Source organism: Stegostoma tigrinum, chromosome 6 (genome assembly GCF_030684315.1).
Source record: "Stegostoma tigrinum isolate sSteTig4 chromosome 6, sSteTig4.hap1, whole genome shotgun sequence".
In the NCBI taxonomy this organism is placed as follows: Eukaryota; Metazoa; Chordata; class Chondrichthyes; order Orectolobiformes; family Stegostomatidae; genus Stegostoma; species Stegostoma tigrinum.
The window spans coordinates 94,023,943-94,036,226 of record NC_081359.1 but is presented as its reverse complement, the minus strand read 5'-3'; the positions used below and the strand labels follow the sequence as shown (position 1 = coordinate 94,036,226).

The window sequence follows — 12,284 nt, the reverse complement described above, 5'->3', positions numbered from 1 at the left end:
GTGGATTTTCTCTGGTTTCTTCCCACAGTCCAAAGATGTGCGGGTTAGGTGGATTGACTGTGGGAGCTGTGGGACCTGGGTGAGATTCTCTTTGGAGGGTCAGTGCGGACTTGTTGGACTGAATGGCCTGTTTCCATGTTGTAGGGATTCTATGAGTTTGTGTCGGCTGACATTAGCCTACACTTGAAAACTAATGCTGTGCCATCCTGATGGTGTTGCAGAGACAGTAAGACTGTGAAAACTAGGAGGGTGCCTAAGGCATGATTTTTGGGGGACACCAAAGGAAACGGCAGAAGAAGAGGAAGAGAATCCATTGTCAGTAATTCTCTAGCTATAATGAGGCAGATAAGGAACCGTGGGAAGCAGCTCCAACCAGCTGAAATTCAATAGAGAGGCAATAAATGAAGATGCTGGGCTCAAACATGTCAAACGCTGCTGAGAAGAACAAGGCAAGGAAGTTTACTTTTGTCACAGTCACAAAGTATATTATGTTTGATTTTGATAAGAGCTGTTCCAGTGCTCTACCAAGGCTGCAAATATAAAGACCTTAAGGAAGATAGGAACAGATTATAACATTTTTTTAAAACGGCCGAAAATTACATTTTCAGTAACTAATGGAAATTTTGACTTCAATCTACAGAATAATTAACTGCTTTGAAATTAATTTTGAAGTTTCACTTACTGCATCAGTTTGCATGCATTCATTCACTGGCTTCCCTTTTATATCCACTACTCCGTCAGAATGTCGAAAAGCACAATCTGCAAGGGCATCGTAGCAAGATAATCTTCGCACCTTCATTCCAAACTTTTCAAGCCATTTCTTTGAAGTGATGTAGTCCTCTGAGCTTGTCTGTGTCACTGGCTGATGAACAGAGACTTTTTTTGCAATAAAGTGAAACAAGACAACAAAAGTTGTGAGGTCAAACCAGAAACATTGAGAATTATAAGCAGAATTACAAGATGGGTGCAAGAGTTGTCATTTTGTTTAGCGTGTCGTCACACACTTTTCCTTCCTTTGAGAGTGGTGCAGAATATCAGAAAGATTTACAAGCTGGAGAACAACCTGCTGGAGTGTATCATGAACATCTCTTGCATAACAATCAAGTCCTCGAGTCCAGTTGGCCATCCACTTCACAGTCACGTGCACGAGTCACAAAAGCATCAGAAAAGTTGACAGTGACTTCGAAGTTGGAAGATCAACCATATTAATTCTGAATGGCAAAACAAACATAAAGCGCCTACTCCATGAGATGATGTCACTGGGCTAGGCATCTACAGACCCAGGCTAATGGTTTGATATCAGGTTTCATATCAAATTCCACCAAGGCAATTTAATTTAAAGTCAATAAATAAATTTGGAATATGAAGTTAGTCGGAGTAATGGTGACCATAAGTCGAATCTTGCATTTTAACCACGTGCAAGTTGGTTGAGATTTTTGGAGGGTTTTTCACTGCCAAGTCCTGGCAGGTTTTCGGGCCACTTCTTACCAAACTCGTTTCATTAACTACCCTGTCCCTCATCCAATCCTTGTCCCTACCTTACCATGCACCCATTCTGGGGCAACTCACCAGTCACCAGTTATTCTGGAACTGACCAAAATCCTTCATACCAGCACCAGCTTTAATAGCCCACTGTCTACCCAAAGAGGCACAGAGAGTGCAGAGCTGCCCTGCATGGTTTCTGACACTTCCCTGGACATGGGTAGCAAGCGGAAATCGGTGCCTCTCTTTTTGGGCAGAGACCTGGAGGTCCTACCGGAAGGAGTGGTGCACAACCGGGACATGTCTTCTCTCGAGATTGACGGTGGAAGATATGACACTCAAGCATGCCTGTCTGTTCTGAGCAATCTCAAGCTTTTTTTCAAATTCCATTCACAGGATGAGGGCATCACTGGCCAGGCAGCATTTATTGCCCGTTCCTATTTAGAGGGCAGTTCAATGTCAACCACATTGCTGTGGGTCTGGAGTCACGAGTAGGGCAGACCAGTTAAGGATGGCAGTTTCTTTCCCTAAAGGCCATTAGTGAACCAGATGGGTTTTTCCCAACAATCAATGGTCATCATTGGATTCGTAATTCCAGATTTTTTTTTAATCTGCCATGGCAGGATTCGAACCCGGGCCCAAGATTGTCATCTAGGTTAACTATCAAGCAATCGTACCATTAGACCATCGCCTCCCAGGCAACTGGAGGAATGCCCAGCACTGTCGTAAGAAGATCTTGTCTACACTAATAACATAAATGCCACCATCTTCCCTGGAAGGGTCCAGGCCCGAAACGTCAGCTTTCCTGCTCCTCTGATGCTGCTTGGCCTGCTGTGTTCATCCAGCTCTGCACCTTGTATTCTTAATACCTGTACCACCCAGTTGCCCCCACCTCACTTTCATTGCAGGAGGAAAGCAGCCCACGATCGGGCAGAGAGAGCTGAAATGGGTGGTGAGCTGCCCAAAATTCAGCTCCTAATGCCATCCTGACTCTGATCACTCCAAGCATTTGACTGACTACATTCAAACACCTGGACCTGTATGGGGATTGCCCTTCACTTACAGTGCAGGACACCGAGTGAAAGTTATCTCCACTGACCTGACCAAGGTCTGTTGATGAACATGACAAACTTCCAGCCTTCACAAGTACACTAATTGGCAAGGCAACACAGAAGTGATGTGATAACACAGTATGGAGCTGGAGGAACACAGCAGACCAGGCAGCGTCAGAGGAGCAGGAAGGGTTCCACCCAAAATGTCAACTTTCCTGCTCCTCTGATGCTGCCTAGCCTGCTGTGTTCCTCCAGCTCCACACTGTGTTACCTCTGACTCCAGAGTCAGTGGTTCTTCCTATCTCTACAGAAGTGATGTGAGCCTGATACCTCTAGCTGAAAGGCAAAGTAGAAAAGATAAGGCAATGTTGTGAGCATCCAGCGACTTTCAAGTCGAGAATTCTCAATGTCTACCATGTCTGACCATTTCGGGAGGACAGGAAGCTGAATATTAAGAAGGTGAGTTGGACTATTAATAAAGTGTTTAACAAAATGTCATTCTCCTTAATTAGCAACTCACCACTGACTTAGTAACTTGGCAAAGCCTAAGATGCAGAGAGTTATTTCCATCATTGAAATAGACTTCTCAGGACTTCTCTTGTGAATGTGAGTTTGCTCGCTGAGCTGGAAGGTTCGTTTTCAGACGTTTCTAGGTAACATCATCAGTGAGCCTCTGACGAAGCGCTGGTGTTATGTCCCGCTTTCTATTCTACAAATCTTCTCAAACCTCGCTAACTTCTCTTGTGATTCTGTCATAAATTATACCGTGGCCCACATCCCTCAGGCCCCTAAACCCTCCCCACTTGAAATGCTGGTAAAGTAGTAATGTCATTGGCACAGTAATCCCAAGGGCCAGGATAATACTTTAGGGGCATGGGTTCAAAACAAAATCTTATATCTACAATATTAGTAATTTATTATAGCGATTAGGGGCACCTCCAAAAATAGTCTTTGACTATTTATAAATCACCAGCCAGCTTAAACTGCAGTTGCAGTTGAATTTTGCCTTCAGAATCTGTTGAAATTATTTAGCTAGTGACACTTCCATCCTTGAATTTCAAATGGTAAAGAGTGTTCTTTCAATTTTATTTACAATTTACACAGTGGGCTTGCCAATGAACACAGAGCAATTTGTTGATATTAAATGCAGCCTTGACAACCATCCTTTTAAAGCCACCTTCACAGTTAGATACAAAATACGAACAGCTCACCAACATCAGTAAAAGCTACACCAATCTGTGCCAGCTACCTATTACCGTGGTGACAATGGGGGACTTCATTTATCCTAACATACAGTGGAAATATAGAAGCACATAGACCAAAATGGGGTAGAAATTTCTCACATATGTGGAAGAGAACTTTAATTAATCAGTATGTTTCCAGTCCAACAATGAAGGAGAAAATACTGGATAAAAACTGGAAGAACTGCAGATGCTATAAATCAGAAACAAAAACAGAGATGTTTTAGGGTGACATGATGGCTCAGTGACTACCACTGCAGCCTCACAGCGCCAGGACCCGGGGTTTGATTCCACCCTCAAGCAACTGTCTGTGTGGAGTTTGTACATTCTCCCTGTGTCTGTGTGGGTTTCCTCCGGGTGCTCCGGTTTCCTCCCACAGTTCAAAGATGTGCAGGTTAGGTGGATGGGCCATGTTAAATTGCCCGTAGCATTCAGGGATGTTTAGGTTAGGTGGATTATAGGGGAATGGGTCTTGGAGGGAGGCTCTGATGGTCAGTGTGGACTTGTTGGGCCAAAAGGCCTGTTTTCCATACTGTAGGGATTCTATGAAATTGCTGGAAAAGCTCAGCAGATCTGACAGCATCTGTGGAGAGAAATAACACTTAAAGTTTCGTGTCCATTGACCATGCCTCAGAATTAAATGTTAACTCTGGTTTCTCTCCACAGATGCTGCCAGACCTGCTGAGGTTTTCCAGCAGTTTCTGTTTTTGTTGAGAAACTGTTGGATCCAGTTCTGAACACTGAATTTTCTCGAGTAGAGCATGATTCACAGTTGGAGCATTTGGAAAACGATGGTCAAAATGCCCTTAGAATATCTATATATGAAGATCAAATTTAAAAATATTCAACTACAGGAAAGCTAGTTTCAATGAGATGAAACAGTGTATGATAATGAAACGTGAAGCTGGATGAACACAGCAGGCCCAGCAGCATCTCAGGAGCACAAAAGCTGACGTTTCGGGTCTAGACCCTTCATCAGGGACCAGAGACCAGGCTCTCTGATGAAGGGTCTAGGCCCAAAACGTCACCTTTTGTGCTCCTGAGATGCTGCTGGGCCTGCTGTGTTCATCCAGCCTCACATTTCATTATCTTGGATTCTCCAGCAGTTCCCATTATCACTGAAACAGTGTATGGTTCTTTTGAAATGAAATTAAAGATTAGCAGATGAAGCAGTCAGTGAGGAGTGGGGACCTTCAAAGAGAAAGTGCTTTGGGCTAAAGACAAGGCATATTACTATAGAGAACAAAATAAAATGAAGTAAAAAGTTAAATAAAATGAAGGATCCCTAGATGATTAAAGATTAAAAGTAAACAGAGAAAGGATACTTAAATAAATGTACAATACTTTGGATTTGGAGATGTAAATTAAAATCATCAAGTGCTACAGACACGCAGCAGGTCTGGCAGCATCTGTGAAGAGTTAATGTTTCATGTCTAATAGCTCTTCCGCAGAATTGCAAGCTTTTGGAACGTTGAATTTGTCTCTCTCTTCACAGATGCTGCCCAGCCTGCTGATGTTTTTCTGACATTTTCTGTTTTTATTATTATTAAAAAGAAGAGGTTATATCACGTTCACAATTGAATAATGTGTGCAATCACATACACTTGTTGTTCAGTAACCGTACGGAATCCTGGGCTTTTAAAAGAGGCAGAATACAGTAAAGCAAGGACATGTTGATGAATGCATAGAAGACACTGGTTAGGCCGCAGATGAAATACAGTGGCTAATTCATGGCACTGCACTTTAGGAGGGGTGTCAAAATCCTGAAGAAGATGCAGAGGACAATTATTGGAACGGACGAATGGTTTCAGTCAACTGCAGAAACTAGTGAAACTGGGTGCGCTCCGCACAGTGGAGTAGGTTACTCAAATATTTCACAGTGCTGTTCAAAATGGTCAATGATTTTGATTGAATAAATAACAAGAAATCGTTTCCATGTGGTAAAGGGGAAGATAACCACAGCAGACAGACTGAAGGTAATTGGCAAAAAAAGCTAGAAATGACAGGAAGGAAAACAGATATGCACAGTGAATGGCTGTGATCTTGAATGCATTGAGAAAATGGTGAAAGCAGATTAGATTCCCTACAGTGTGGAAACAGGCCCTTCAGCCCACAAGTCCACACCGCCCCTTGGAGCATCCCACCCAGACCCATCCCCCTACAACCCACACACCCCTGAACACAATGGGCAATTTAGCATGGCTGATCCACCTAGCCTGCACATCTTTGGACTGTGGGAGGAAACCGCAGCACCTGGAGGAAACCCACGCAGACACAGGGAGAATGTGGAAACTCCACACAGACAGTCACCCAAGGCTAGAATTGAACCCGGGTCCTTGGTGCTGTGAGGCTACAGTGCGAACCACTGAGCCACCACGCCGCCCTAATGATGTCTAATAATGTCTTTCAATGCATCCAATAGGTCGGTGTGATATGTCTTGTGTGTGGGTGAAAAACGTTTGCATCTTTTCTATTTTGTGCACTAATCTGCTTCTCATTTACAGCCCAAACCACTGGCACGCAATCATGCAAAACAGCAAGCCAAACTTGTCAGTTTCTCCATGTCAGTAGACAGTATCTCTGTCAGTAAGTACTCAGCCATGCTTCTTCGCAGTGACAGGCAGAAACTGGATCCCTTACGGCCCCATGTTAAAGCTTCAGAGGAACTTGGAGGGCATTTGGCCCTAAGAGCTGCACTGTGCAGGACCACTGACAGCGGATGTGCTCTGGCACTCGTGAGTCAAACTCCCAACTAACGTAGAATAGCTCCACTGTCCTGTGGATGCCACAGTAAAGTTCGTTCAAGGTTTTGGAAGTAAGCGCTCATAAAAACTTGAGTGGAGCCAAAACGCAGCCTGACGTCTAAATGTGTTACACCAGAGCTGTACGTGCCTTGCTTTCATTGGTATCCTGTTTAAATTAGCATCCACCTCTGTGATATAAAGACAAAAACGATACAGTGCGATGTGGCAGCCTGTCTATCAGTTTCAGCTTGGGTCTGTTTTTCAGAGCATACATCAATGTTAGTGACTACAAAAGCGTGAGTTAACAGGTTCATCTGTGTCTGTGAATCCCAATATTCCTGTTGTTGACTCAATAAGCCAGGAAAGGGCCCAGTGCTTCCATCTGCTTTTCTTTTCTCTTTTCGTTGTTATTTCCTTTTACTTTTGCTTTATCTTTTCCCTTTATCTCTAAAGTCTTTTCTTTTACCTTATCACCTCAGTTGCAGTGGCAATGATGCCGGCAGTGGGAGCAGGCCCTACACAGACAGGTGGGCACAGGTGGCGCCACAGGCCCAGGGAGCAGTGAGGCGGAGTGAAAGGTCGAGAAGTGCCGAGCAGCAGCAACACCAGGGTAAGGCAGACGCTGCTCCACTCCAACGAGCAAGGTACAGGCCCCAGGCTTAACCCCCTGGTCTAGACTCACAGGCTGAGCCATGGCCTGGGCAGCTGACAGCAGCATCAATACCTTTCATATGATTTCAGTGAAAATGTGAATGTAAATGTTAAATGCTTCTTCACTTGTAAAATTGTATTGTTTAAATATTTTTATGTGCATTTCCCTATATTGGCCCCAGAAGTATCGATGACTGGAATGCAAAGAGAAGATTATTAGCAGTGTTCTGTTAGTGGGTGAAGAAAATGCCGAAATTGAGGATGCAGAAGTTAACTGGACAATGTTTAATGTTAGATTAGACCTGAGGCACTGATTCTCTTTTTAAGCTCACCTACTAACCCAGGCAGTTAGAGTGTAAAGCGACAACCCGTTCCCTAGTCTATAGCATAACCAATCTTTCGTCGGTTGTTAGAATCGTTACGTAGACGGAGCATGGGTTTAATCAAACACTGGTGATTTTCTTTATTAAAAGTTCCTCTTGCTTTTCAGACTGGATAAAGATCTCCCTTCATTTGTCCTCTTCCAGACAGCCCACAGGAGACCAGGAACTGGATAAATTAGACCCTGCCACTCAATAATGCAGCATTCTGCCAGGAATATATACATTGTAACATGCATTGCTCCAGTGTCTACGACATGTATTTTGAAGGTGTGACCATTAAATGATATACCTGCATTAAACACAGACTGAGGAGCATCCATTAAGAGGGTGTGAACTTCTGCCAAGGTGCTCCTAGCCTCCTCTATCTCATTCCAGACGAGGAACACATCTTCTCTGACTCCAGCCCCTGAAAAAGTATGAATTACACGCAAGTACGTGAGTTATACCTGTTTATTTGTACCAGAAATTTTAACAATTAGATACTTAAGCTCAGCCTTATAGCTCAGGCAAGATTTACGGAAGTTTGTTAACATGCAAATAACACTATGTAAGAATCTTAGCTTGACACTTTTTAAGATGTGCTTAAAACATCTTGGCTCAACTCTCGGTTGTTCTTGCAAATAGCCAACATGGAGTCAGTCACCAAGCACTGTAGCTTTTTGAGCAATTAAATAGCATTCAAACTAACATTATTTTCAAATGTTCCTTCTCACTCTGGTCCTTGCTCATTTAAACAAATATTAAATGAAGGGTTCATTGCTTCAATAAAATGTATACTGGGTTACAATGTCTGTTTGGACTGGATCATTTAGTTTAATCTATGACTATAAGTGGACATTCAGTAACCATTAAAGCATCATACAAAAACATAATACAGTGATCAGATCATTTCAATAATGCCACGGTGCATTAACTAAATTTCGTAGTTACAGCCACTTCGGGATGTAATTAAAAAGTGAAAAAGCTTGGAATCTAATATGATAAAGTATATTCCTCCAAACAATACCAAGAAACAACAAACTACAACAACCTGCATGTTCAATTTCTGTTTTTTTTTGTCACAGCCACACCAGGCATATCCTCAGAATGATCCATGAACTAAAGAATCTGTATAAGATCATTTGGAGGCCCTTTTTAATTTTCAGGAGCTCAAATTAAAATAACCAGAAGAACAGTTTTCTCCTTCAATCAGGACAAAAAAATTAGGTTATTGCACAACTTGGGCTGAAGGTTATTTAAGTAAGAAGTGACAGGGCTGTTAGCTAAAATCAATACAAAAAGATTTCAAGAAAGTAAGGAGATAAGTCACGTGCGAAGATAAAAATTAGATTAGGTTCCACTATCGTTGCAGGCAGGAGTTTTTAAAAAGAGTATCTTCCTGACGTTGAAGGGGCTGAAAACCCAAAATCAGATTTAGCAGCTGTGATGGCTTTATTGAACGGAATAGTGGGAGCAGCTCCGATGGGTGAACTAAGCAGAACAGACCCTGAATGAAGGCTCAATTCTTCCACTTTTACAGCCCTGCAGGATGTGGCTCATGGCACGCAGCCTGGTGCAGTGCATCTCTCCTGGATACCCTCATCCTTGTGCCTGCCTGATGAGAAGCAGTTTGTTTCAAGCTGTTACTGTCATGACCTCTGCACAGATACTTCCCCCAACAGATTCTCACACAGTTCACATTTTAAAATGGCTGTGACACCAAAATAATGGTTCCATATTACGGATGGATTAGCTTAGACCTGGGGAAAAAGCATGTCCATGTTATTTTAGTTGAAGTAATTAACTTTTGAGCTGTTGCAGCCATTTGCTTGAATGGCTCTTGTTCTGTCAAATTTCGTTAAGCCAGGAAAAGTTACTAATAGTTCTGGGAAATTACTTGTGTTTCCTCTTTGAAATGTTTGTTGAATTTCAGAAGGTATCATGACTTCATCTGGTAATAAGTATGGTGTAACCCCAGTACCAGTTGAATCAACAATGGTAGTCATTTTATGAGGTTTATTCTGACCGCTTTAAAGACAGATTCACTTTTCTTTACATAATGATTAATATATTGCTCTTTATTCTTATCCATTCTTGGGATGTGGGCATTGCTGTCCACATCAGCATTCATTGCCCATACTCAGAGAAGCTGACAGCGAGAAGCCTCCATGTAACCACACAGTGCTGACAATTGTATGATTTTAAATGAACTATGTGGGCTTCATTGGCAAGAAAAAAAAACATATCTCCCATTTCTAACTGCCCTTGAGCTTAGTGGCTGCGGGGCCATTTCAATGAGCAGTTCAGAGTTAATCATTTCTGGAGTCACGGGTACCCCAGACCAGGTGTGGATGGGAAATTTCCTTCCTGAGAGGATGTCAGCAAACCAGCTGATGGTCACCGTTACTGAAACAAATATTACACTCAAGGTTAATTAGTTTAAATTAATTTACACTCATGCTTCCACACAATGGTCCTGGTCCTCTGGATTGCAAGTCCAGTGACCTCACCACGACGTTACCTCGATAAAGAACTTTAACACAGGGAAAACCATTCTGCTCTCACTTAAACATTAAACCACTCCAGTAACTTGGGCACTTATGTTTGATCTTTCAAATCAAGGTCAAGAACTCAAACCCCTGATGTTTTTTTGGGTCCCAAACCCGCACAGTATTCGCATCACTTCTCTGCCGTCACCTTCAAATGTAAATGCCCTAAATGTGCTGGAGACAAGCTCGTACAGCCCCCTTCCCAGGAGGGAGGAGCCGCCTGCAGAGTACAAGCTGCTGAGTGATGATGTGGCCTGTTGCTGCCTTGCAGAGACGAGGAGGCAATGCCTCTGTAGATCAGCAGCTTCAATGCTCATGAAAATCACCAAATGAAAGGTAATTCACATGATCTGGTGCAAAATCCTCAAGCTCTTAAAACAATTTCAGCACTCAAAAATACACCATTAACCGCTGCCTGCACTGAGCCTGACAGCAATGACCTGATGTGCACCAAAGAATTTAGCTTCAATGACTTCCAAACTGAACGTCATCTTCTTGCTCTCCATGCCTATTAGCAGCTGCCATTACCTGAAAGTGAGTTGGTCCTCAACCCGTTCTCTCTTTAAAACAGTCTTGTATTCTGGAAAATGCACAGAAAGTGTCACACTCTGGGAAAATAACTTTCAAATGATGTCTTCCCCACCTACAACTGACAAGTTCCAGCCTCTTATACTTTAAATGCACTTAAACTAGAAGGAGAGTTTAGGAAGAATGCTTCTTTTGTCCAAAAGATTCTTCCAGTCAGGACCACAAAACAATACACGGCACAGAAATAAAGAACAAACTAGTCTGACCTTTAAACACCAACTGCACCTCACCACATCAGTCACACATACCACCACAGACTAAAACTCAGGTACAACTGAGATGCACAGAGAACATTGTCATCAGGGAGATACATCAGGGCCCAATGAATGGAGCACTAGTTTGGGGGCCGCTGTGCTTAGGCTGGGGCCAGGGTTTGAGATGAGGAGCAGGACCAGGGTCCATGATTTCTCTCCCTGCCCTGACGTGCTGCAGTCCCACGACTGTATAGGTCACAACATTGAATAAAAATATTATATCCTCTCCTCAATATAGCCAATTGTACACTTTCTCTATCACAGACTTGGAATAAAAATACCCATTAACCCTAACACTATCTCAGGTTTCTTTAATAAAGAGAAAAATATTTATTGATTATAAAACAAAACCAATTCCATACAGATACAAGAGATAATAGGAACTGCAGATGCTGGAGAATCCAAGATAACAAGGTGTAGAGCTGGATGAACACAGCAGGCCAAGCAGCATCAGAGGAGCAGGAAAGCTGATGCCTTGGGCATAGACCCTTCATCAGAAACATACAGATACAAAATTAGTTAAGACACAATTTGTAATGTGTAAGTATAAATGCTTGGCCTTCTAAAGAACTGAAAACATACACACTCTTTTCAGGAAATAATGGACCTCTCTCTGAAGAGGTTCACTTCAAAAAGAATAACATTTTCAGGTCGAGAGTTCCTATTCTTGAAGGCAGAAAAAAAAGATGTTGAGGCATAGAAGGGTGCAAAGGCTGTCGATCTAGTGGTTTTGCACGTATGGGTCATGTCACCAAACACTCTCAAATTATCTCTGGAGTCTTGAAAGACATAGATTTCCCAGGAACTACAATACTGAAAAGTTCTTCCAATCACTCTTCCAGAAAAACAATCAGAATTCACCCTGGTCTCTCAGTCAAGGTTTCAGAAAGAGAAGACAAACTCAGCAGTTTGATCTCTAGGCAATTTTTTTTCGAACTTAAAAGCCAAATACAAATTCTGAGCCTGCCAAAGCCGTTCAAATAGATCAGATATAAAGCATGGTTATAAAATAGTTACGTTTTTCCTAAAGTGAGTTCAAGTAACTAAGATCAGCAATTTTCTGGAACCATGTGGCCTCCAACAAGTGTCTTGCTTAAAAAGGAATTCTAATGTGTCTCTTCACCTAACATTTTAAAAAGAAAATCCAGACACCTCCACAGTCCTTCAAGCTCAGAAAAATTACTAATACAAAAAAACATGTTCAACACACTCCCACAATTGAAACTGAAACACCATTTTCAAATGCACTTCATTACAAAGTGCAACACATTTTGCTTTTAACATGTAACCTATACAGTTACCTTCTTGGCACTTAAATAGTTCAACGTTGTATTCTTGACAAAGCACCAGTAATTACATCA

General features: G+C 42.3%; 1 protein-coding gene across 1 annotated transcript in view; it reads right to left on the bottom strand.

Moving 5' to 3' along the window:
* LOC125453100 (von Willebrand factor A domain-containing protein 3B-like) overlaps positions 1 to 12,284 on the bottom strand; it is a 133,414-nt gene that overhangs the window by 85,823 nt on the left and 35,307 nt on the right. The window contains exons 8-9 of the mRNA XM_048532201.2: positions 7,843 to 7,959; positions 683 to 876 (exon numbers count right to left, since the gene is read on the bottom strand). Of these exons, the coding sequence (XP_048388158.1) occupies positions 683 to 876; positions 7,843 to 7,959 (311 nt within the window). The remainder of the gene's footprint in view (positions 1 to 682; positions 877 to 7,842; positions 7,960 to 12,284) is intronic.